Raw genomic sequence first — 26023 nt, 5'->3', positions numbered from 1 at the left:
AGGTGCGCGCGCACTACCCTCTGGGACTTAGAGTCCCCCCCATTTCCCCTTCCGCCGAACATCGCTGCCTGAGACGGGGCTAAGTCACGTAGGAAAAGACTAGATGGCGTCTCTAGCTCGACGAGGCACCGGCGGCCAGAGCGGAGAAGACCCGCTCCCCTTCTTTTTGCTTTCTGGCCCATTTGCCAAGTGGACGCGACTCTTCTCTAAGGGGCGGGGCGGTCGGGAATCAGGGTGAGGAGGGATTTTGGGAGGGAGGCTCGGATTGGTTCGACAGCGCCATCACCGCTCAGAAGCTGCGAGCATGCGCCTGTCGCATAAACCCCGAAGTGCCTCGACCTGGGAGCAGATAGCGGCTACTTCCGGGGAGGGGGCCAGGCCTGCTCGCACACGTTCTCCCCTCCGGCCTCAGCCCTGACTCGACGTCGAGCCTCGCCCCCTCAGGGAACACGAGGGGTTCAAGGACCGGGGTTGGGCTGGAGAACGGGCTTAGGGAGCGGCCGGGGCCTAAAGCTATGGAGCCGGAGAGCCAGCGAGGCCCGCTCCAGCCTAGCGGTAAGAGCAAGTGCTGGGCCTCGGCCCGACGTGACGTCACAGGGCTCCGGAAGGCGGAGCCGAAGTTCGCATTAAGTGGTACAGCCAATGGCTCTGTCAATGCTATTAAACTGACGTCCGAAATTGCCCCCCTACCTGCTTTGGGTCCTCCTGAGATTCCTTTTTTTTTTTAATTTGCATTTTATGTTCACTTTCGGATCTCTCGACTTCCCCCGTCCCCTTCCTGGGTGTACCCAGTGAGAAAACCAGAAAAGCACGTCCCCGGTACAAACGTATATAGTGAAATAAAATAGATTGGTCACGTCCTCTAAAATTGCCTCAGCCCGCAGTGCATCAGTTTTCTGTTCCGGGGCGGGTCACGTGTTATGAGTCCTTTGGAACTGTAGTCGCTCGCTATGGTAACCAGAGTCCCTAGGTCTTTCACGGCTGAGTACCCTTACACTATTGCTGCTTTTGTAGAAATTGTTTTCCTCACTTGCCTGTGCGTGGGCCCCGCAGGTGTGCCCAGATTTCTCTGACATCGCCCCCTTTATCATTTCCGGCGTCTCTCTCCGATCCCGATTTTCTGCCACCGTGCAAAGAGCCGCTTTAAATATTGTCTGTACAGATAGGTGCTTTTCCTCACTTTGATCTCTCTGAGATTACTGAATCGGGTAGTTGCCTTGTTATATTGCTGGCTCAAAGGATATGCCGGGCTTAATACCTTTTTAGGCGTAGTTCCAAATTGCTTCTCAGTCAGACCAGTTGGATTAGTTCACAGCTCCACCTACAGTACATTGGAGTACTTCTTTTCTCACAGTCCCTACAAGATTTCTGTTTTTTTCCTTTCTATCAGTCAATCTGATAGATGTGAGATAGGACTTCAGAGCTGTTTTAATTTGCTTCTAATCATTAGTGATTTAGAGCATTTTTTCCCCTGTGGATATTGATGGCTTGGATTTTTTTTTAAATAGTATTTTTTTTCTAGTTACCTTTAAAGACAATTTACACATTCATTTGGTTTTTTATTATTATAGCTTTTTATTTACAAAACATGTGCATGAGTAATTTTTCAACATTGGCCCTTGCAAAACCTTCTGTTCCAAATTTTCTCCTCCTCCTCCCCACTCCCTCCCTTTGCAGGTAGTCCATTATATGTTAAATATGTTCAAGTCTATGTGGTCATCTTGCTGCAAGAAAAATCGGATCCAGAAAGAAAGAAAAAACCTGAGAAGGAAAACAAAAATGCAAGCCAACAATAACAGATAGAGTGCAAATGCTACGTTGTGGTCCCCACTCATTTCCCATAGTTCTCTCTCTGGGTGTAGATAACTCTCTTCGTTACTGAACAATTGGAACTGGTTTGAATCAATTCATTTTAACATGCATTTTAAAAAAACTGAGCTCCAAATTTTCTCTCCTTTCTCTTCCTCTCCCTAAAACGGGAACGTTTATTTGTAGTTATTTTCGTTTCTCTAATCAAGAGTGATTTTGAGCATGTTTTCCTAAGACCTTTAATTTCTTCATCCGAATATTGCCTGTTCATATTCTTTGAGCATTTATCAATTGGGGAATGATTTGTATTCTTATACATTTGACTCAGTTCTCTATATATTTGAGAAATGAGGTCTTTGTCAGAGATACTTGCTGTATAAATTGTTTCTCAGCTTTCCGTTTTCTATTTAATCCTGGTTGCATTGCTTTGTGCAGAAACTTTTAAATTTAGTATCAAAAGTACCCATTTTACATCTCATAATGCTTTCTGTTTCTTGTTTAGTCAACAATTCTTTCCTTCTCCATAGATCTGACAAACTTCCTTTCCTCATTTGTTTATGGTATCACGCTTTATGTCTAAATCATGTACCCCTTTTGATCTGATCCTGGTTATACTGTGTAAGAGATTGCTAATCTCAGAAGCTGGGATATTGGGGTTTCTCAAACATTAGATTACTATGGTCATTTTTTAAGTTGTCTTGTGAACCTAATCCATTACGCTGATCCATCCCTCGATTTCTTAGCCAGTACGAGATAGTTTTGATGATTGTCACTTGAGATATGGTATGGCTAGACCATCTTCCTTTGCATTTTTTTCCATTAATTCCCTTGATTTTTTTTTTTAAACTGAGGCAATCGGGATTACATGACTTACCCAGGGTCACACAGCTGGGAATTTCTAGGAAGTGTTAAATGTCTAAGATCAAATTTGACTAAAGGGCTTGTGCTCATCTAGATGCCCCTTTCCTTGATATTCTCGACTTTTTATTCTTCCAGCTGTATTTAAAAATGATTATTTCAGTTCTCTAACATAGTTTTTGGTACTTTAATTGGTATGGCATTGAATAAGAAGATGAATTTAGGTAGGGATTTCTTCTTTTGAAAACTTCCTGTTTGTTTCCTTTAATCATTTATTAATCAGGGAATAATTCAAGTTCTTGTAAACTTGACTCATTCCCCCATGTTGCTTAGAAATGAAACCTTGATCAGAGAAACTTGTACCAATCATTTCCCTTAAAATTTCCTGCTTCTAATTTTAGCTGCATTTGGATTTCTTTGTGGAAAAATGTCAAGTTCACATAATCAAAATTATTCATTTTACCTCCTTTGAACCACTCTGTCTCTTGCTCAGCTGTGAACTCTTGCTTTCCATAGCTACCTGCCCAGATCTTCATAGAATTGACCATGAATTCTTCCCTATTCTACTAACTTCCTTGTGCTTGTCTCAGCCTTTATATCTAAATCATCTACCCATTTTGAGCTTACCTTAATATATGGTGTCAGAAAATATACCTGGTTTCTGCCAGACCACTTTCTAGTTTTGCCAACGGTTTTTGTTGAATAGTGAGTTCTTGCTAAGTTGCTGGGCTCATTTGCTTCACTGTATTGTGTACCTAATCTATTCCATTGACCAATCTCTCTTATCAAATTGTTTTGATGATGACAACTTTGCAGTACTATTGAAAATCTGGCTGCTAGGGCTGCCTTCCTTCCTTCTTTTTTTTTTTTTTTTTTCCATTGATTCCGTCCATATTCTTGACCTTTTTTGTTCCTAAGAATGAATTTTTAATTTGTTTCCTAGCTCTATAAAGTAATTCCTGATAGTTTAATTGATATGGCACCGAATAAGTAAATTAATTTAGGTAGCATTGTTGTTTTTATTATATTGACTTGGCTTACCCATGAGCAATTAATATTTCTTCAGTTATTTACATCTGTATTTGTGTGAAGACTGTCTTGTGATTCTGTTCAAGATGATTTGTGGGGAGTTATTTGGTATATTGTAACTTGGCTGAAGTTGATAACTGTTTTGATTAGATTTTTAGTTGAGTTTCTAGGGTTCTCTAAATAACTTGTAATATCATTTGCAAGAAATGATAGTTTTGTTTTTCCTTTATGCTTATTCCTTTAATTCCCTCTTTTTCTCTTATTGATATAGCTAGTATTTCCAGTACAGTATCGATATAGATAAAAGTGATAATAGACATCCTTGTTTCACTCCTGATCTGACTGGAAAGGCTTCTAGCTTGTCCACATTACAAATAATGCTTGCTCTTAGTTTTGAATATTACTTATCATTTTAATGAAAGTTCCATTTATTACTATTCTTTCTACAATTTGTTCCGTTTTTTATTTTAGCTTTTTATTTACAAGATATATGCATGGGTAATTTTTCAGCATTGACAATTGCAAAACCTTTTGTTCCGACTTTTCCCCTCCTTCCCCCCACCCCTCCCCCAGATGGCAGGTTGACCAGTACATGTTAAATATGTTAAAGTATAAGTTAAATACAATATATGTATACATGTCCAAACAGTTGTTTTGCTGTACAAAAAGAATTGGACTTTGAAATAGTGTACAATTAGCCTGTGGAGAAAAAGCTGGGGTCTTTGGGTTTGTCAAACACTAGATTATTAACTAGATTATTGGCTATTTTGTCCTTTGAACCTAACCTTATTCCACTGATCACCTAGTCTATTTCTTAGCCAATACGAAATGATTTTTGGTAACCGGTGCTTTATAATATAATTTAAGATCTGGTACAGCTAGGCCACCTTCATTTGATTTTTTTTTCATTAATTCCCTTGAAATTCTTAATTTTTTGTTTTTCTATATGAACTTTGTTTTTATTTTTTCTAGGTCATTAAAATGGTTTTTTGGGAGTCTGATTGGTATAGCTCTAAGTAAATAGATTAGTTATAGGTAGTATTGCCATCTTTATGATATTTGCTCGCCCTATCCAAGAGCATTTACTATTTTTCCAATTGGTTAGATCTGACTTTATTTGTGTGGAAAGTGTTTTGTAGTTTTGCTCATAGAGTTTCTGATTTTCCCTTGGCAGATAGATTCCTAAATCTTTAATTAAAGTATTAAAGTAATTACTTTAAGTGGAATCTTTCTACAATCTTAAACAGGAATGGATGGTGCATTTTTCAAAAGCTTTTGCTGCATTGTTGTTCCACTGTTTTCAATTGTTTTTGACTCTTTATGAGTCCATTTGGATGGGGTATTCTTGGCAAAGATACATGAGAGCTTTGCCATTTCCTTTTCCATCTCATTTTATAAATGTAGCTAACCCAGCTAAGTGACCTGCCCAAGGTCACATAGCTAGTGTCTAAGGACAGATTTGAACTCATGAAGATGAGCCTTCCTGATTTCTAGTCCAGTGCTCTATGCTTACACACACACACACACACACACACACACACACACACACACACACAGAGAAAATACAGTTAGATATATACACATATTTTTGTGATAATCTTTGTGATACTTTTACTAGTGTTTTATTTATATATTCTCATTAAAATTCATTAGGGAAATTGGTCTAATTTCTTTTGAGTTTTGACTCTCTATTTTAGGTGACAAGGACATATTTTTGTCATAGGAATTTGATAGCACTCCTTGACTTAATTTTTTTTTTTTTGTATATATAATAGTGTTCGAATTAATTATTCTTTAAATATTTGGTAGAATTTGCCTGTAAACCCATCTGGTCCTTTTTTCCCTTGGGGAATTTATTTATGGAATATTCAATTTCTTTTTTATAAGACATAGTTATTTAAATTTTCTATTTCCATTCTGGTTATCTAATCAATTTATACTTTTGGTAATTATTCATTCATTTCATTTATATTGTCAATTTTAGTAACATATAGTTGTGTGAAACAACTCCTAATAAGTGCTTTTATTTCATTATTATTTGTGAATTTAACTTTTTAAAAAAATATTATTATAGCTTTTTATTTACAAGATATATGCATGGGTAATTTTCAGCATTGACAATTGCAAAATCTTCTGTTCCAACTTTTCCCCTCCTTCCCCTCAACCCCTTCCCCAGATGGCAGATTGACCACTACATGTTAAATATGTTAAACTTTTTCATTTTTGATAATTTGGGTGTTTTTTTCTTTTAAAAAAATCAAATTAGCCAATGACTTAACTAATTTTTTTGGTTGTTTTTTAACCAACTCTTACTTTTATTTTTAATTGAATTTTTTTTTTTTAATTTTAAAATTTGATCATCTCTTTTTGGATTTTAAGGATTTCTATTTTGGTGTTTAATTGAGGATCTTTAATTTGTTGATTTTCTAATTGTTTTTTAATTTCATGCCCAATTCATTAATCTGTTATTTCTCTCTTATTGATATAAGTAGCCAGAGATATAAATTTCCCCCTACCTGCTCTTTTGGCTGTGTTCCACTGTTTTTTTGGGATGTTGCTTCTCTTTGTCATTATCTGGGTTCAAATTCAACCTCAAACACTAACTAGCTGTGTGACCCCCAAAAAGTCACTTAACCTCTGTTTGCCTCAGTTTTCAATCTGTAAAATAGGGATAATAATAACACCTACCTTCCAAGATTGTTCTTGAGCATGAAATGAAATAATAATTGTAAATAGTTTAGTATAATGCCTGGTACACAGTGTCATATAAATTGTTAGGATGACAATTTTGCAGTACTGTTGAAAATCTGGCTGCTAGGCTGCCTTCCTTCCTTTTTTTTTTTTTTTTTTTTTTTTTTTTTTCATTGATTCCCTTGATATTCTTGATCTTTTGTTCCTTAAGAATGAATTTTTAAATTGTTTCCTAGCTCTATAAAGTAATTCCTGATAGTTTAATTGATATGGCACTGAATAAGTAAATTAATTTTAGGTACCCATTGTTGTTTTTATTATATTGACTTGGCTTACCCATGAGCAATTAATATTTCTTCAGTTATTTAGATCTGTATTTGTCTGAAGGGCTGTTTTGTGATTCTGTTCATGTAGGTCCTGTGTATGTGTCTTGGCAGGTAAACTCTCAAGTATTTTATACTGTCTGTAGCTATTTTAATAATAGCTATTATTACTATTATCTTTAATGAATGGATAATTTGTATGATTTTCTCTTTGACCCACGCATTGTTTAGGAATAAATTAGTTTTCAGTTAATTTTTAAGCTTTATTTATGAGGCTTTTTTTTTTTAATTACATCTTTTTGTTTACAAAACATATGCATGGGTATCATCACAAGATCATTGGAACTGGGCTGAATCATGAGGTTTGTTTTTGTTTTTGTTTTGTTTTTTTTTTGCTAAGGCATTTGGGGTTAAATGATTGCCCAGTGACACACAGCCAGGAAGTGTTAAATGTCTAAGGCCACATTTGAATTCAGGGCCTCCTGACTTCAGGGCTGGTGCTCTATCCACTATACCACCTAGCTAATTTATGAGGCTTGTTTTTAATGTAATTTTTATAGCTTTATGGTCAGAAAAAGATGCATTTAATGCCTGCTTTTCTGTGTGAAGTTTTTGTGCCAATTTCTTTGATGGTAATGAGAACAAGTGAGAAATGGGTATAACCCTATTTTCATTCAATATTTTCTAGAGGTTTATCATGTCTAACTTTTCTGAAACTCTTTTCATTTCCTTAACTTCTATCTTGTTGATTTTATTTTCAGACTTAGAAAAGTCTGAGAGGGGTAAATTGAGGTCTCCCACCATATCTTACTATTTACTCCTGTAACCTTTTCTCTAAGAATTTGGATGCTCTATTTAAAATCATCAGCAACTATCATATGTAATGGGAACAGACTAGAATCATTCACAATAAGATCTGGAGTGAAACAAGGGTGCCCACTATCATCATTACTATTCAACATTGTATTAGAAACGCTAGATTCAGCAATAAGAGAAGAAAAAGAGATTAAAGGAATTAGAGTAGGTAATGAGGAAACCAAATGATCACTCTTTGCAGTTGACATGATGGTATACTTAGAGAACCAACTAAAAAAACCCATTAGAATGAATCCACAACTTTAGCAAAGTTGTAGGATACAAAATAAATCCACAGAAATCATCATTTTTATATATTACCAACAAAGTCTAGCAGTAAGAAATACAAAGAGAAATTCCATTCAAAATAATGTCGACAGTATAAAATATTTGGGAATGTATCTGCTAAGGGAACGTCAGGAAGTATACAAACACAATTACACAACACTTTCCACACAAATAAAGTCAGATCTAATCAGTTGGAAAAATATGTGTTCATGGGTAGGTGGAGCGAATATGATAAAAATGACAACACTACATAAACTAATCTGCTTATTTAGTGCCATACCAATTAAACTCCCAAGAAACTATTTTAAAGATCTTGAAAAAATAACAAAGTTTATCTGGAAGAACAAAAAGTCAAGAATTTCAAGGGAATTAATGGGAAAAAAAAAAAAAAAGCCAATGAAGGTGGCTTAGCTGTGCCAGACCTAAAACTATATTATAAAGCAGTGGTTATCAAAATTATTTGGTACTGGCTAAGAAAGAGAATAGTTAATTAGTGGAACAGGTTAGGTTCACAGGATAAAATAGTCAATAACTTTAATAATCTAGTGTTTGACAAACCCAAAGACCCCAGCTTGTAAAATAAGAACTCACTATTTGACAAAAACTGCTGGGAAAATTGGAAACTAGTATGGCAGAAATTAGGCATTGACCCACACCTAACACAGTATACCAAGATAAAGTCAAAATGGATTCATGATTTAGATACAGAGTGATATTAATAAGAAAATTAGAAGAACAAAGATCTCAGATCTGTGGAGAAGGAAGGAATTTGTGGCCAAAGAACTGGAGTTCATTCTTGAACACAAAATAGATAATTTTGATTATATTAAGTTAAAAAGTTTTTTATAGATAAAACCAATGCAGACAAGATTAGAAGGGAAGCAATAAACTGGGGAGAAAATTTACATTCAAGGTTCTGATAAAGGCCTCATTTCTAAAATACATATAAATATATTTAATACAGATAATAATATAAAGAATTGATTCAATTTATAAGGATTCAAACCATTCTCCAGTTGATAAGTGGTCAAAGGATATGAACATTCAGTTTTCAGGTAAAGAAATTGAAACCATTTCTCGTCATGAAAAGGTGTTCTAAATCACTATTGATAAGAGAAATGCAAATTAAAACAACTCTGAGATACCACTAATACATTGTTGGAAAATTATCCATACATGTTTTGAAAATAAAAAACTGTAATAAAATTTTAAAAAAGAATTTAGTTTCTATGCCATTTGGTACATATATATTTCTATAGTACCTTTTAACAAAATGTAATTTCCCATTTTATCTCATCTAATTAAGTGTGTTTTTGCTTTTGAGATCATAATTACTACCCTTGCCTTTTTTACCTCAGCTGAAATATAATTCTTTTCTAGCCCCTTATTTTAATTCTGTATATAGCTTTCTGTTTCATGTTTGTTTCTTGTGAACAACATATTTTTTATTTTTTAATAAAGATTTTTATTTTCAAACATATGCACTGATAATTTGACAACATTAACCCTTGCGAATGCCTGCCATCTAGGGGAGGGGGTGGAGGGAAGGAGGAGAAAAATTCGGAACAGAAGGGAGTGCAAGGGATAATGTTGTAAAAAATTACCTATGCATATGTACTGTCAAAAATGTTATAATTATAAAATTAATAAAATAAATAAAATAAAAAATAAAAAGAGATTAGACAAACATTAACCCTTGCATAGTCTTATGTTTCAGATTTTCTCCGCTTTCCCCCCCACCCCCCTCCTTTAGATGGCAGGCAATCCAGTATATGTTAAACATGTTAAAATATATTATGGACAACATATCATTGGATTCTGGTTTCTAATCCATTCTGCTATCAGCTTCTGTTTTATGGATGAGTTTATCACATTTACATTCACAATTATATTAACTATTATCTTTCATTTTCTTTCCCCATCTTTTTTTTGCCCTGAACCCACCTTAAGTCTGTTTCTATTTGATTACTGACTGTCACAATCTTTTCTCCCTTTACACCTCCTCCATTTTTCCCTAAGACATTTTCTTCCTGTTACCTTTTAATTTTAATTTATATATATATAAATAATTAAACAGATTAATTTCTGTACACAACTGTGTATGTGTATATTCTTCCTTCCTCCTCTAAATAGTTCAGATGAGAATGTCTTGTGTTTGAATGTCACATTTTCTATTTAGTCCGATCTTTGCCTCAGGAATACTTGAAAGTCTTCTATTTCATTAAAACTCCATTTTCCCCTGTAGGATTATATTCAATTTTTATTCTTGGCTATGGAATACCCAATGGAATATATTTTATAAGGGCTCTGCCTTTTTTTTTTTCTTTTTAGAGTGGTAACTGTAAAATCTTGTGTGACAGTTCCATGTTACTTGAATTCTTTCTTTTTGGCTACATGAAGCATTTTCTCCTTGACCTGGAATCTCTGGATTTTGACTCTAATATTCCTGGAGTTTTCCTTTTGGAGTTTTCTTTCAGAAGATAACTGGTGAATTCTTTCAATTTCCACTTTGCTCTCCAGTTCTAAAATATTTGGGCAGTTTTCTGCCTATATATATATATACATATATATATTGTTCATGGTTTTCATGGAGTTCGGTGATTCTCAAATGATCTCTATTCTATTTTTCAGATCAGTTGTTTTTCCTGAGATATTTCACATTTTCTTCCATTAAAAAAATTTTAAGCTTTGTTTTATTATTTATTGATGTCTAATAGAGTTAGTAGTTTTCATTTGGCCAGTTCTAAATTTCAAGGAGTTATTTTCTCCTTTATTTACCTCTTTTATACTTTTTTTTTTTTAACCAAGCTGTCAATTCTCTTTTGGGGGGCCATTGCCAGTCATTTTGACCTTTCTTGCCATTGGACCCCGATGACTCTGGAGGAGACAGGCTAATAATTTTGGTCAGTTCTCCTTCAATTAAATGCAGTTCACTAGCAAGTCAAGACTTCACACCCCTGTTGTCATTGATTCTCTTTGAGAATGAAGGGCAAAAAATAACAATTCTCTTTTCATAATTTGATTCCATTGTTCTCAATTCTTTATTTTTCTGCTCTACTATTCTCACTTGGTTTTAAATCTTTATTTTTTTCTTTTTTAAGAAACTTTTTCTTTAATACTAAAGAAATTCTTGGTGGGTTTGTGTCTAATTGCATCTTTTTTCCTTCCAAGCTTTGATTGAAGACATTTTCAAGTCAGTATCTGTGTGTGTGTGTGTGTGTGTGTGTGTGTGTGTGTGTGTGTGTGTGTGTGTCTTGAGTTCCACTTTTTCCAGCTTACTTTTTGATTTTGGACTTGAAGTTAATAAGTGGCTCTTTGGAGCAATTCAGTGATCCAAGAAAATTCCAGTAGACTCTAGAGAGACAACTATAGAGACTGAATGTGCATGAAAGCATAGTATTTTCATCTTTTTTTTTTTATTTGTTTGCTTTTTCTTTCTCGTTTTTTTTCCCTTTTGGTATGATTTTTTTTTCACAACATAGTAAATATGGAAACATGCTTAAAAGGATTGCACATGTTTAACGTTTGTTAGCTAGTTTGCTGGGGAGGGGGAGGGGAGGGAGAGAGGGAGAAAAAATTTGGAACAGTCTTAACAAAAATGAATGTTGAAAACTATCTTTACATGTATTTAGAAAAATAAAATCCTATTGGGAAAAAAATTAAAAAATAAAATCTGGTTTTCAAATTTTAAAAAGTAGCAATTGACAAAATATTTTTTACAAAATAGTTGTTCTGTAAGAAGTACACACTCATACTGAGTGAAATGAACAGAACCAGGAGATCATTGTACATGGCAGCAACAATATTATACGATGATCAATTCTGATGGACGTGGCTCTCTTCAACAATGAGATGATTCAGACCAGTTTCAATGATCTTGTGATGAAGAGAGCCATTTGCAGTCAGAGAGAGGACTGAGTGTGGACCACAACACTCAAGAGTATTTTCACTTTTTTTGTTGTTGTTTGCTTGCATTTTGTTTTCTTTCTCATTTTTTTTCTTTTGGATCTGATATTTCTTGTGCAGCATGATAAATGTGGAAATATGTAGAGTAGAATGGCATATATTTAACCTATATTGGATTACTTGCCATCTAGGGAAGGGGGAATAATTGTAACACAAGGTTTTGCAAGGGTCGTTGTTGAAGAATTATCCATGCAAATGTTTTGAAAATAAAAATCTTTAATAAAAAGAGATAAAAAACCAGTTTACACAAGGAGAAGGAAGGAGGGGCAGAAGTTGGGATGATGAATGGAGAGGCTGGGTTCGGATTGTCTAGGACTTTGGTAGTCTGGTATGAGGGATGCTGGGGGCTGAGAGTTGGGGACTCTGTGGTGGCCGGGCTCCTGTCTTGCTGCTGGGCCCTAGTTTCAACCTTTTTATTCAGTCAAACAGTGGATTCAGAAAAGCACCTAGAAAGACAGAGCCTCGATTTTCAGTGGCGGACTAGTCAATGAAAGCTATAAGAAAAGTGCTTTGACTCGTACAGTGAAAAAGCCTTCTATACATTTCCCTTTTCTCTAAGGCCCAGCTTCTTAAACTATGACCCCATATAGGGTCACATAACTGAAGGTGAGAGTCATGAAATTATTTACCATCATGTTTGTTTATGATTTACCAAATGTATGATTTTATTTTCTAAACCCACACACAGGGGGTCATGGAAAAAAAAATCTCTTGGGCAAAAAGAGGTCAAGAGTAGACAAAGTTTAAGAAGCCCCGGTCTAAGGAATCTTGTGAAGCTTTTGTTTTCCTGTCACTTTACGGGATGTTCATTTGGGTCAGCCGGCATTTGGCAGTATGGATCCCTGAAATCCAGGGTCCACAGCTACTTTCATCTGTAAAGACAAATTGGTTGGATAGTTTGTGGCTTCAGAAAGCCGGTTAACAAATGGTAGAACGAATGATCTTGTCATGATGAGAGCCATGTACACCTAGAGAGAAGCCTGTGGGAACTGAGGGTGGACCACAACACAGCATTCTCACTCTTTTTGTTGTGGTTTGCTTGCATTTTGTTTTCTTTCTCAGTTTTTTTGATCTGATTTTTCTTGTGCAGCAAGATAACTGCATAAATATGTATACATAGATTGGATTTAACATATTTCTTCCATCTAGGGGGTGGGAGCAAGGGGGGGAAATTGGAACACAAGGTTTTGCAAGGGTCAGTGTTGAAAAAATTGTCCTTGTATATGTTTTGAAAAAAAAAAAAAAAGTTGGGGCAGCTAGGTGGCTAGAGCACCAGCCTTGAAGTCAGGGGGACCTGAATTCAAATGTCATCTCGGACACTTCCTACTTCCTGGCTGTGTGACCCTGGGCAAGTCACTTAACCCCAATTGTCTCAGAAAGAAAAGAAAAACCGTAGATTGAAAAAAAGTGGTGGAACACTTTTATCTGACGGCCATCAAACTGTGACAGGAACCATAGTTGCCAGTGATTCTGATTATTCCTTCCAGAGGTCAGTGATCAAGTATTTCCTATCCAGTTCACCCCCTCCCCCCGGGGTGCTCTCCACTCTCAGCCATTTTTCTATGGTGGTAAACATGAAGCCAGGACCCAGGCCCAGGCATGTGCAGTGATGTTCTCGGATGTTTGTCTCCAGTAGGAAGCGAATTCAGAGAAGGTTGGCAGAATAAATGTTGCTGTCTCTGAAGGGGCAAACTCTGCCCCCCCCCCCCCCCCCCCCCGATTTTAGAGAGGATCAGCTCATATTCTTTGATTTCTCCTGGTCCTGCCTCCCTGTCATTGCTCCATCCCGTTCCTTGGGATGTAATATTTGTTGTTTGCTATGGAAGTTCTAGGTTTTTACCCCAGGATTTCTGGGCTCCAGTGGAGAAGGTTGGGGGGGATGGGGTAGAGAGGTTGAGCGCCATAGCGGGAGAGAGAAGCGGCATTGGATGTTGGGAGTGGGGGCGAAATAGGCGCATCCCACTGGAAAGCAAAGCTCGCTCCGACTCGGGGGAGTGTCCGAGTCCTTCCTGGGGGGCCAGCTTGGACTGGAAGGTCACTAGAGCCTCTTGCGGCCCTGACCTTCTGTGGTCCGAGCTCCCTCTTTGCTTCAGGGAGGGAAGGGCGAGAGCGATCATTAGGAGCTGGCGTAGGACTGCGGGAAGAGGTAGCACGCTTGCGCCGACAGGAGAAGCAGGAGGGAGGGAGGAGCAAGCTCCAGGCTGAAGGAGGAGGAGGAGGAGGATGGCAGCTCTGCCGCTGCCGCTGCTCACCTTGCTTTGGGCCGGACTCCTGTCTCTCCCAACGGCTAGCCATGGCGCAGTCGTTGCCCAGGTATTGCCAGGACCCGGTGCCCCCCGGGCGGGCTGCCCAGAGCAGCTGTGGCCAGGCGAGGGAAGGGGCCGGGTTGTACTAGGAGGGGCGCTCCCAGCCAGTGACCCTGGGAGGAGAGCTTTGTTAGGGTTACTGCCTCTGCAGGCAGAGGGAGGAGCCCAAGTTGGAGCTGTCCGAGGTTCTGGAGGAAAGGGAAAAGGCCGCGCCAGTGGGGATTGTGGCGAGTGTTGGTGCGGGTGCGGGCTGGGGGTGCTCCCTTCCGTCCCAGCTGGATCCCGGCGGGGGCTTTGCATGAGCTCATGTGTTTGTCCAGTCGGGATATGTCTGGCTGTGTGTGACACTCAGCCCGCATCTGCTTTCAGGAGCTTTGTTTTTGGGGGGGGGACAAGCATATCCCCCAGCCCCCCAGTTCTTGCCCCCCTCTCCCTTCCCCGCTCTATCTCTGAGCCCCTCCGAGCTGGGGCGTCTTGGGGATGGGGAAAGCTTGAAGGCCGGGGTCATGGCTCCCTCGGGTCTGCCCCTTTCCAGCTGGCTCTTGTGAGGGGCTGGGAGGGCCAAGGCCCGAGCAGCTCCCTTTCCACTGCGTTTTCCGTTAAGATGCTGGCGCGGTCCACGTTGACGTCACCCTCATTTCCAAATCCTTCCCTCGTCCTCAGGCTCGAGTATCGTTTCTTTTCTTGTCTCTGACGTGAGAAAGGCAGCTTCTGCCACAGCCCAGGCTTCCATATTGCCCGCTCTGCGGTACTTTGAGGGGGACTCTGAAGAGCCCGGATCATACACATGACTTTAAGCAAAAGCCCCCGCTGAGGGATTTAACAACTGTGGGGGGTTTCTCCTGGGGATGTAGATTTCTTTATAGCGCTCCTGCCAGTCCTTGCAGAAATGATCCAAGACCAAAATGCTGGCGCGGCAGGAGAGTCTGACTGCGACTCCAGGATTTGGATCCTGACCCACTTTTATCTTTGTGACATTGGACAAATCACTTTCCCTTCATTCCCCTCCCCTCCCCCCCCCTCCCCCGCTTCCCCCCTTTGTTTCTTCACCTTTTGAGCAAGGAATTAGAGTTGTACCATGTGGTCCAGAAGGACTTTTCTGGATTGAAAGATGATAAATTTCTCATCATATATTATATATCTCACAGCCACATGGCCATTTCTCAATGCCAGAAACTGGCAACGAGCCGGGGAGCTATCACTGGCGTCTCAAGCCGGGCCTTTGTTTAGTTTTGGGAGAAGACGAGGGAACACCTCGAATTCACGCCCGAATCAGGCCTGACCAAACCTTTTCGAGATGTCTCCTTCCCCCACAGAGGCCTCCGTGGTCAGACACTTGCAGCTTTCCAGGGATGGGAAAATGCACTCATTTTTAGCTCACCGGGGATGGCCAAGGGGACACTTTAAGAAGGGCATTCGCAAGCAAGACGGAATTCAGCGGGCCATTGACATGACACCGAGGGGGAGGGGGGCCTGACCTCAAAGCAAAAGATTGCAGATGAGTTAGAAGAACGGATGATGGCAAAGGGACAACTGAAGGGGGGGGGGCACGTGCCGAGCTGCCCTCATTCATCAGAAGGGCCGGCGTGGACAAGAGGGTTTGGATTTTTGGCTCAAAGGCAGGAACGGGGGCTATGGGTGGTGGAGGCCATGGCTGGTGGGAGCCACAGATGGCGGATCCAGAGGTACATCTAGGCTTGTAGATGGCAAGAAGAGCTTCCTACCCACTCTCTCCCTAAGTGGAAAGGGCCACCTCGAGGCCTAGTGGTCACTTTTTTGCCAGTGGCCCGGCAAAAGGTCAATCAATGCTCAGCTGTGAGGCACATGGTAAATTGAGGATTTCTGATGCAGGGACCGAGTAGAGGAGGCAGGTCTTTGGGACAACATGTCCATTCTTGCTTCACGTGCCCTGAACATCTCTTTCTGGGTCCCACAGCCCCGGGCCCAGCCTTTCTCTTGGAACCTGGAGCAAATGGTGAGGGCCCTGCAGTCGGAGTGGCCGCCGGGTTCCCCTAAAGCGGCCCTGCTGGCCCAGGCCCTAGAGAGGCTTCTGGAGGCGGAGGCTGGGAGGCAGGAGTGGGAACGGGAAACCAAGGCCAAAGCTACCGCCCTGGCCCAGTTCCTCTTGCGCCTATGGGGCAGCTCCCATCTCGAGCCTGAAGTCAACATGGAAGAGCCGGTGGCACTTGGCCCCAAGACCCAGGCCAAGGAGGAGGCAGCCGACTCCAACGAGGAGCTACTCAGGTATCAACGGGGAGGAGGGGGATGGGCGTGGGGGGGGTCCCCACAAGTACAGGCACTAAGGACTTCAAGATCTTTCCATCTGCAGGTTGCTGATGAACCGGCTCTTGGCCAAGATGTCAGAGGTCTCCCCCCTGATCCGGGGGGAACCGTGGCCTCTGCAACGCCGGCGCCTGCGCCGGGATCTAGGGCCAGGTCCCGCTTCCAAGTCACAGGAGACCCCACCACTCCACCTGAGCCGCCCGGAGACCTCGGGAGCCAAGGGCAGGGCTCAGGGCCGTCGGGGGCTGCCACTTGCCCCCACCCACTACTGGCCAGAATAACGGGGTCTCCATTCCCCTAAGGCTCCTGGCTTCCCATCTCTCCCCTTATCATGCATGTTCCTCCCCACCTCAGCACCCAAGCTTAATAAAGCAAGCAAAGCAGAGTCTGTCTCGTGTCTGGTGCCCGCCCCCCTTGCCAAGCCCCTTTTGGGGGCCACCCGTCACCTCCATTCCCAGTCTTTCCCCACCAGCTCCTTGGGGCAGCAGGGCCAGCCTACTCGGTGCTACCTCCCCACACCAGAACTTTTGAACCCGCATCCCCTCCTTCAAAGACCCATCCCACAGAGTACAAAACAGACGGGGGGGGGATGCCGGTGCTTTTAGGGTTCTGCTTTATTTTATTTTGGGAGGCCAGTGTGTTGGCTAGAGAGCCACGGGAATCACAACAACAATCCAGAAGGATGACAGCTTAAGGGGGGTGGCAGGGCAATGGTCCGTCACAGCACCCCTGGCATCTCCTCCCCAAATTTGGACAGGTACGCGGTGTTCTTGGCCTCCGTCAGAACCTAGACAAAGGCACAAAGGTCAGGGAGCTCTTCTCGACACCCAGCCCACAGCCCAAGGCTCAGGGAGCCCTTCTTGACGCCCGGCCCCCGCGTACCCAGCAGCCACTACTTACCTCATGGTTCACATAGGCCTGGCAAGCGTAACACCAGACCGACAGGTCGGCGTAGCTGAGGACCACTGGGTGGCCCGAGGCCTCGTGGTGTTGGAGCATGTGACCATGAATGTAGCGTCCACAATGAACCTAAAAGAAGCCAGGAGGAGGGAGCGATCATTTAGTCGGGGGCCTATCATGCGCCAGGCCCCCTACCAACATTTATGCCTTTTCCGAAACCCTTGACACTACGTTTTTTCTTCGTGACCATCCAGGAGAGGGCAAGTCGAGGTGGGCAGAAGCAAAGGTAGTCGCTCAGAATCCCAGGCCTCTGGGCACTGGGGTGCCCCCAAGGATGAGGGCAAGCCCTTTGGCTGCCTGGGCCTCCCAATGTCACCTCTCTTCCCTACATCTGGGTCCTTCCACACCCCATCTGCCAGCCCCACCCCTCACCTCCGCCTATCTCCCCCGGCCCACCTGATAGCAAGACAGACAGAGCCAGTTCTCCATGTGGGTGCCGCAATCTTGGCACGCCTGGGTCGCATCCAGGCCCCCCTCGGGCACCGAGCGCACAGTCATCAGGTGCGGACACCAGGCCAACGGAGTCACAGCGTAGAACACGGTCTGAAAGGTCATGCCAGATGGCGATGAGCCTGAAGTCCAGCGAGGGGCGTGATTCCCCCCCCCCATTGCTTGGGGATGGGACAGAGAGACTCACCCCCTCAGCAGCAAATTCATCCCCCACCATTGGGGTCCCTCTCCCAGCTGCCTCCCCAAGCAGGCCAGGATCCTCATGGTCCTCTTCTTTGGAAATGGTGGGCTCGGCCTCCAGCTCCCCAGAAGCATGGGTCCCGAGCTGCAGGGACTCCAGGCCCAGGGTCTCCTCGGACGTGGGGGACGGAGGCTGTTCCTCTAGCTTTGGTCCTATGGTCAGCACCACTGTGGGGCTCTCTTCAGGAGGCCTCTGCCTCAGGGCGCTCTCCTCCTCAGCCGGCTGCAAGGAGGTCTCCTCTTCCTCTTCCTCTGTGTCAACTGCCGGGACAGGGGACGAAGCAATCAGACCCCACCCCGCCGACTCCCCCATGGCTCCTACTGAAGCTGGGCTCACCAGTAAGCCGAAGGCACTGCCAGTACTTCTGATGGACCTGGGCAACCTCAGCCAGCGAGACGAAGGTCCCGGGCAACGGGGGCCGAAACCAAGGGAACAGCGGGGGCGGGTCGCCCAGAAGGGTCCGAGTACAAGCAGCCATGGAGTCTGAGATGGAGCTTAGGTTGTAGCCACCCTAGAGTTAGGGGAAGACAGGCAGGTGGGTGTGGAGTCTGGGTGAGGACCGCACCCCGCTAAGGCAAGGAAGGCTGGGGCAAAGGGAGGCGGCCCAGTCCCGTGGGGATCGTACCTCGAGGACCAGAGCCACGTGGCCTCCGGCCAGCCCCATCAGCAGGTGAGTCATGTGCGCGTAGCCCTCCGGAGAGAGCAGGCAGCCTCCCAGGGGGTCCCCACGAGCAGCATCGAAGCCGGCAGACACCAGCACCAGCTCGGGGTTGAACTGGGAGACAAGCGCAAAGAGAGGCGTTGGCGGTGGCCCGGCAAAGGCGCAGCCGTCTTCCCGCCCGGCTCCTACCACCCCCCCCCCCACCCCACCCGGCTTCCCCAGCCACCAGCCTCACCTCGTAGGCGATGGGCATCACAATATGGTGCATGGCACTGAGGTAGTCGGAGTCTCCGAGCCGGGGCCCGTTCCACGCCACGTTGACGGTGAAGCCCTCGCCCCGGCCCCGGCCCACACATTTGCTAGCAGCATCCTCGGCCATGGGAAAGAAGGTGCCGTGGTCGTAGCGGTGCAGGGACACGTAGAGCACGCTAGGTGTGGAAAAGCTGGTCAGGAGGCGGAGCTGGGCCCCTCAGGCACCCTGGCCTGGGCTCCCCGGCTCCCCTGGGGCCTTACCTCGGGTCCTCCTCAAATATGTGCTGCGTCCCATTGCCGTGATGAATGTCCCAGTCCACGATCAGGATTCTGGAAGGGGGGGGGTGGTGCAAGGAGCTGCTTTTTTGGGTCTTCCCTGGCTCCCCTTACGCTTGGTGGCTTTTTTTGTGGCCTGGCCCCGTGGGCGGTCAGATTGATGACATCACAGGACCACCAAAGACTCCACTTCAAGGGTGAAGGCCAATGGCGCACTTCTCACCTGCTCCGGCTCCCCCCCGCCCCGGGTCCTCCTCACCTTCCTGCCTCAGTCATACTCACCGGAGGGCCCGGCCAACCATGTCCTGGGCGTGGCGAGCAGCCACAGCCACGGAATTGAAGAAGCAGAAACCACAGGCGGCATCTCTCTCAGCGTGGTGTCCCGGTGGGCGGACAATGGCCAACCCGTTGTGCACCTGTGCGAAGGCCAAAGACCAAAGGATCACCTCGCTTCTCATCCATTTCCACTGCTCCTTCCACCCCTGCCCCCAGCCCGGAGCCCTCTCTCTTCCCCCACGTGCCTCCCCGGTCAAGATGGCCTCCACCAAACGGCAAGCTGCTCCAGCGGCCAGCTGGGCGCAGCCAAAGGACTGGGAGGACATGTAGATGGAGTTGTAATTCTCGCCCTCCCGGTGCAGGTCGCGGGGCTTCAGGCAGCTCGTGGCCCGAATCCGATCAATGTACTCCTCGCTGCAGAGGGAAGAGAGAGAGGGGACAGGGAAGTCGGCAAGGGAGCGCCAGCAGAGGCGCGAAGAAAGCCGCCGGGGAGGGGCAGACGAGGGCAGCCTCTACCTGTGGCAGTTGAGCAGCTCACGGAGCGTGGCGCAGCGGGCGGGCAAGGAGACACAGCGAGGAGTCAGGCCGAGCTCCAGGTGGCGCTGAGCTATGTGGGCGATGCGTTCGGGCCGCTCCGGGTGGTGGCTGGGGAAGGGCCGGGAGAGGTCACCCAAGGGAAGGGAGGGCTGGGGAAGGCCCCAGCAAACGACCCCCTCAACTGGCAAGCTGACCCCGGTACCTGTCCCACATGTTGAAATGCTCCATCATCCTGGCGTCATATACCAGGCCCGTTCGGTTCATGGCCATGGGCAGGCCCTGGTCCAGGGGCTTCCCCAGCATCTCAAGATCGGGCATGGGGCCTAGGTTCATGTCCCGGTCATCTTCCTTTAGGTCATCGGGGGCAGGCTCTGTTATGAGTGGGGGTGGGGGTGGGGTCAAAGGATCACAGATTTACAGCTCAAGATCATGTAGTACCACCTAGGAGGGGCAAAGGACTTCGCCAAGGTCAAGCCACCATTTATAGCGGGGCTCTCCACTACACTAAGTGGCCCTGTAGGGCTGTGGGGGGAAGTCACTGCCCCTGCCAGTCCAGCCGTCTCCAGCCTTAGCCACCTGTGGACTTCCTTGGCTCCTCCTCCCTCCCAGCCCATCCCCCCAACTCCCGGTGCAGCCCCCTTCCCATTGCGCTCGGAGGGCTGAGACCCCGGACACCTTCAGATAGGAACGGGCAAAGGAAGTGGGGAACAGTCCTTTCAGACCGCCAGCCCTCCTGTGGCCCCTCGACCCTGTCAGGCGCCTCACTTACGAAACCTCGGGATGCCCTTCCAGAAAGGCTTGTGAGCGGCCAGGGTACAGGACACGGACTCCAGGGCACTGCCAGTTGGGAGAATAAGAGCAATCACAGGAAACTAGGAAATGGCAGAGCTGAAAGGGACGTGACGGCGGCTAGTCTGACGCTCTCACAGTACGGAGATGGGACAAGCGGGAACTCAAAAGCTGAGAAAGGCCGAGCCCCTAGGGGTCACCTATTACGGTCCCCAAAGAGGTAGAGCTATGTGCCCTGAGTGACAGTCAGCCAGGAGTTTCTGGGGGGTTGGAGGGGTCAGGGGTGGGGACTCCCGTCTCTCACCTGAAGCAGGGGATGCAAGGTGTTTCCAGCAAGGGACATGGGTCTCCCAGGAGGGTCTGGAGAGTGGCACTGACTCCCAGAGCAAGGGAACGCAAGTTGTAGCCACCCTGCAGGACAGGAGACCGCTCAAGAGAGGGAAAGCCAATCAGAGGGAACCAAAGGCGTCTCACAGGTCCCTCGTGTGAAAGGGGGAGCGCATGGAAAAACAAAGGAGGAGCAGAAGAGACCGTGCGACAGGCTAGGATGGAATAAGGCAGAGGGGAAGGGCCAGGGGAAGCACAGCATCTCAGCCCCCACCCCATAACGCCTTCACCCTAATTAGACCCCGGCCCCTTCCCAGATCCCATAAGCAAGGCCCCGAAGGCCGTCACGGGAGGAAATGCGACAACAAGACGGAGAGGAGAAAGACGTGGACAGACATTGAGACGATCCTTCACCTCAAGAGACAGAATCAGCCTTCCCTTAGCCAGACTCATGAGCAAGTGAGTGAGGTGGGCAAACCCCCCTGGAGTGACTGCCATCTCTCCCTGGGAAAGAAAAAAGGAGGAGCTCACCACCGTGCTGAGGTCTCCCCGCATCTCGCCTCTTCCCCCTCACCAGGGTGAGTGACAGCGACCCAGACCGGGATCCTCTCTCCTGCCGTGTCCAATTTCGTCCCCCCTCGCCAAAGGGCCTACCTTGGGGTCCTCCAGCACGGCATCAAAGCCAGCGGCCACCAGGACGATCTCGGGCTGAAACTGGAGACGACAGAACGGGAGAAAGAGAACGTGAGCTGAAGCATGTCCCGCTCCGCCCGGCCCCATGCTGGATCCCAAGGCCCATTGGAAAGCTGCCTCCTGATTTTAAAGCCCCACGGGCTTTCCTTGGATTTCGCCACCCCCCCCAGCCCCCGGCCTGAGCCTCTTATCTTCTTCCCACTACCATCTTTGCTCTCCCCCACAAACTCCAGTCTTGTATGTGTCAAGCCTGGGTGCCCCGACTCCAGCTCCTTTCCAGACCTCACCACTCTGGCTCAGTCCCTCAGCGTCTGCCTTCCAGCCCTCCCAACACTCTCCTGTTTAAGGGGTCCCCCACGGGTTCCATTACCTCCAGAGCGATGGGCAGCAGCACATGTAAGAAGGAGCTGATGTAATCCCCATCCCTCATCCCCACCTGGGAGGGAAACACAGCCAGACAGAGAAAGACAGTGAGCATGTGCACGGGGGAAGGCCTATTAGGCCAGGGCCTTCTCCAAGTGCCAGGGGCCTGACCTGGTTCCAAGGCACGTTGACTGTGTATCCCTGACCCTTGCCATTGCCCGTTGCCCGCCAGTCAGAAGCTTTTAGATGGGGCCAGAAGCGGCCCTGTTCGTAGCGGTGAACAGAGAAGTAGAGGACGCTGGAGAAGGAAAAGGAGTACTGAAGAGTAGGAGGCTGGGAGGGGTGGGGCCAGGGGAAGGGATCCCCAGCCCTCTAGTATACTAAGGGGAAGGCCCACTCTGAATATACCTGGGGTCCTGCTCAAAGATGAACTGCGTGCCTTGCCCGTGGTGGACATCCCAATCCACAATGAGTACCCTGCAAAAGGTGAAGTGTGCCCTGAGAATTCATCTGCTACTCGGGGAAGTGGCCGGTCTATCACCGGGCCTAGCCTTGGTGGGCAGACTCCTCGGAAAGCCCGTACCGCCCCCAGCCTCGCCCCCAGCCTCACCGTGGGACGTGGTGCTTTTTCTGGGCATAACGGGCAGCAATGGCCACGTTGTTGAACATGCAGTAGCCGTTCATGCTGTCACGTTGGGCATGATGGCCAGGAGGCCTAGGACCAGAGGACCAAACACAGGATCAGAGGGGGACTGACTGAACGAATGATTGAATGAATCAGTGAAGGCGCTGATGGAAAGCAGAGCTCAGAACAAACTGCTTAAAAAAAAAAGAGGCAACGATGAACCCCTACGTGTACATCAGTGCTGTGGCACAAATGTGATAGCAGCGGGAGGATCAGGGCCAGTGGAGCGGGGACGCATGTCACAAATGGTCTGGACCAACATCCGCTGTCCAAAAACGGGCACGGAGCTAGATTCCCTCGGATGAGGAACAGAGGGGTGGAGTGAGGGGAGATCAGGCTCATCGCGCCTTCCACCTCCCCTCCCCAGCACCTACCTGACAAGAGCCAGTCCATTTCGGATGTCGCCTCCCATGAGGGCGTCCACCAGGCGAAGAAGTGCCCCAGTAGCCAGGAGTGCACAGGGGAACGAGTTCTGTTCCAAGATGGGGGAGGAGTGAAGGAGAAACAAGGGACCAGTGTGAACGTGGAGGAAGAAAGTGTGACAAGCACAGGAGAGACGAGGGGGGGGGGTAGGGATGGGGATGAGGGAGACAGGAAGATGGAGAAAAAAAAAGACAAAGGAGAGAACCGAAACAAGATGAAAGGGAGGGAGAACAAATGAAAAGATAGAGGGGGAGAAAGAGACGAAGAGAAGGTGGGAGGGAAGAGAGAGAAAAGGTAATCAGTTTCTAGGGTCTGCATTTTTCCATCCCTGCCAATCTCCCCAAAGCACGGAAGTCTAAGGCTGATGGCTCACCGGGTGTAGGTACACAGAATCATAGGTGTCTGAGAGGGCCCGACGCTCCATCTGAGTCATGTCCGGGGTGGACGACATCAGGTCCACGTATTCCTGGCTGTGATTCCACAGAAAGATGGATAAAGGATTCTCCAGAGACTTGCGGGGGGGGGGGGTGGGTGGGGAGGGTTCCTTCCCAAGAAGGAAACTCCCCAAGGGAAAGAAGGGGGCTCAGTACCCAAGCTTTTCAGCTCACCTGTGGACAAGCTGCAGCTCCTGGGGAGTGGCTGGCTGGGCCTGTGGGAGGATACAGAAGCAAGGAGCCAATATGGAGAAGTCCTTTATGGAAAGCCCTCTTGGACTTTGGGAGACTCAGGCCAGAGGGAAATTGGGTCTGGAACAGAGCCCAAGCACCTCGGGTTTGCTGATAATTTGGAATGGGAGAGAAACCGAGGCAGTTGGAGAGGGAAGCGGTGAGAGTGCCAGCCTTCCTCTCCAGAGGCCGTGCTCACCTCAATGGGGATACAGCGCTCAAGCAGACAGTCCCGGGACAGCTGCTGCTGCACGGCCTGAAGGCGTTCTGGGCGTTCAGGAAAACTAAGGAAAAAGAAAAGGGAAAAGACTGAATGTGCCTTTGGCTCCCGGCTAAGTGGAAGCCTTTCCTCAGGGCCTTTTCCAGGCTCACCTGTCATCCCAGGGGCAACGGAAGCTGCCCATTCTCTCATCCAGCACCAGGCCTGTCCCAGAGGGTATTTCTGACTCGGCCTCAAGGTCCTAGAAGAGAATAAAAACTAGAAGAAATGGAAAAGGAGGGAGGCCCCCAAGAAGATGCTCTTGCCTCCAGGAGGAAGAGAAAAGCACAATTTGAAGAGGTTCAAGCGATTCCCCAGGTTAAAGTCCAGAAGTCTTAAGTGGGGAATGAGAAAGAGGACTAAAGTGACCCAGGACCCCGGATTGAAATCGTGGAGGGAAAGAAAGAGATTATTGTTGTTTGTCCCTCATTTCTGAAGAGACATCATGGAAGGGAATTGCCTTGGAGGGAGGGAGGCCGGCAGGGACACCTGGCTCACTTGCCCCTCCAGAGCCATCTGGGTCCCGTGGCCAGAAAGAGATGGGATGGCTGGGATGGCCGGGATGGCTCCGGATGCAGTGGGAGGCCTCAGCCTTCCACAGGTCGGTTTGCCTGAGGCCACGCCCATTCAGAAATGAAGGCCGATCCCCTCCCCTCACTAGCTAGATCCAGAAAGATCTAAAGGAATAAGTAAAAGAAGGGATGGATCTGGGAGGGGCTTCCCCTCGGGGTTTCTGCTGCAGCAGAAATGACGCGATTTTTATTCAGTCGCGTCAAGGCCTGAAAGCCCATATGGGGATTGGGGTTGGGGTTGGGCCCCCGCCCCCCAGAATCGGATGGAGAGGGGGAAGGGAGGGGCCCGCACTCACTAGGTCCTGCAGGTTGGTCACCAGCTCTTGCTCAGACACTTGACTCAATTTCTTTGCCCTCCCTCTGCGTCGAGCCTCAGCCAAACCCGGGCTCGGCCGAGGGGCCGGGGACCCCTTCCGGCCGCCCCTCTTCTGCCCCTAGGGATGCCACAGGCAGGCGATTCAGACGGTGGGGGACAATGGTTCTTCAGTGGGAGCATCTCCCCTGCCTCCCTCCTTCCCCCCCCTCCGCCCTGAGCCCTGCCCTCCTCTTCTCCTCATTGGGGAGCCTCCCAGAAGCCCCCTCCTTCATTCAGCGGCAGGGACTTAAACCCCCAGAACTGACCGTCATCCGGGTGCCTGAGGGTGAAGGATTCGGGCCTGGCTTCTCAGGCTGGGATGCCATGGGAGACTGGCTCGGGCCCACCAGGCGACCTAACCTGCGAGAGGCTCGGTTCTCAGGCCGATCGCGCCCCCGCCCCGCCCTCCCAACAATCCAAGCGCAGTTCCGTCACGTCCCCCTCCTCCCCTCGTCGGGGGCCACTGGTCTGCTCAGTCCATCGCCCCCCTCCCCCCGGGGGGTGGGCCCTCGGCCTCCGAATCAGCCCCGCCCCCTCCCTTTCCCCGCCCTTCTCACTGGGCTCCAGGCGGCCGCCGACCCCGCCTCCTCGGCCCTTCTTCACTCTTGGGGACCCCGCCTCCCCAAATTCGGACTGGACGAGGGGGCAAAGGCCCAAGGCCCCCCCCGCCCCCCGCCTTAGGCAGTCGGTCGCTTCAGCCCGAATCCGCGCGGAGCACGAGCAGCGCGCCGAGCTCGGGTCACGTGCCGCCCGCCCCGTCACACGCCGCGATGGCACCACGTAACGTACCGGCCGCCCAGGCCCCGCCCCCGCTCATTTGACGCACGCACG

General features: G+C 47.3%; 2 protein-coding genes across 5 annotated transcripts; one reads left to right on the top strand and one right to left on the bottom strand.

Moving 5' to 3' along the window:
• The first annotated feature begins 91 nt into the window (after positions 1–91).
• LOC141548803 (uncharacterized) lies at positions 92–16793 on the top strand. Of its 3 annotated transcripts, none has more exons than XM_074278007.1 (3): positions 92–234; positions 16062–16369; positions 16455–16793. In XM_074278007.1, exons 2-3 carry the CDS (start codon positions 16098–16100, stop codon positions 16687–16689), a joined length of 507 nt encoding a protein of 168 aa, XP_074134108.1. In that variant the 5' UTR covers positions 92–234; positions 16062–16097; the 3' UTR covers positions 16690–16793. The 3 variants fall into 3 exon arrangements, with proteins under 3 accessions (XP_074134108.1, XP_074134107.1, XP_074134106.1); XM_074278006.1 differs by lacking the exon at positions 92–234 and adding an exon at positions 295–555; XM_074278005.1 differs by lacking the exon at positions 92–234 and adding an exon at positions 13835–14132.
• A 205-nt stretch (positions 16794–16998) lies between these two features.
• On the bottom strand, positions 16999–25965 carry HDAC6 (histone deacetylase 6). Of its 2 annotated transcripts, XM_074277978.1 has the most exons (28): positions 25750–25965; positions 25459–25552; positions 25134–25271; positions 24379–24467; positions 24206–24290; positions 23950–23990; positions 23715–23811; positions 23293–23390; positions 22844–22948; positions 22642–22710; positions 22405–22531; positions 22241–22306; positions 21832–21891; positions 21592–21681; positions 21155–21261; positions 20831–20898; positions 20264–20432; positions 20041–20169; positions 19770–19938; positions 19531–19664; positions 19234–19302; positions 18956–19148; positions 18685–18834; positions 18396–18570; positions 18006–18319; positions 17765–17911; positions 17309–17437; positions 16999–17195 (listed from the first exon to the last, which is right to left on the bottom strand). In XM_074277978.1, exons 2-28 carry the CDS (start codon positions 25516–25518, stop codon positions 17127–17129), a joined length of 3147 nt encoding a protein of 1048 aa, XP_074134079.1. In that variant the 5' UTR covers positions 25519–25552; positions 25750–25965; the 3' UTR covers positions 16999–17126. The 2 variants fall into 2 exon arrangements, with proteins under 2 accessions (XP_074134079.1, XP_074134080.1); XM_074277979.1 differs by lacking the exon at positions 25750–25965 and having other exon boundaries at positions 25459–25685.
• Positions 25966–26023: the final 58 nt, after the last annotated feature.

Source organism: Sminthopsis crassicaudata, chromosome X (assembly GCF_048593235.1).
Source record: "Sminthopsis crassicaudata isolate SCR6 chromosome X, ASM4859323v1, whole genome shotgun sequence".
In the NCBI taxonomy this organism is placed as follows: domain Eukaryota; kingdom Metazoa; phylum Chordata; class Mammalia; order Dasyuromorphia; family Dasyuridae; genus Sminthopsis; species Sminthopsis crassicaudata.
Note: the sequence above shows the minus strand (reverse complement) of the source record. Positions and strands in the feature narration are given on the sequence as shown.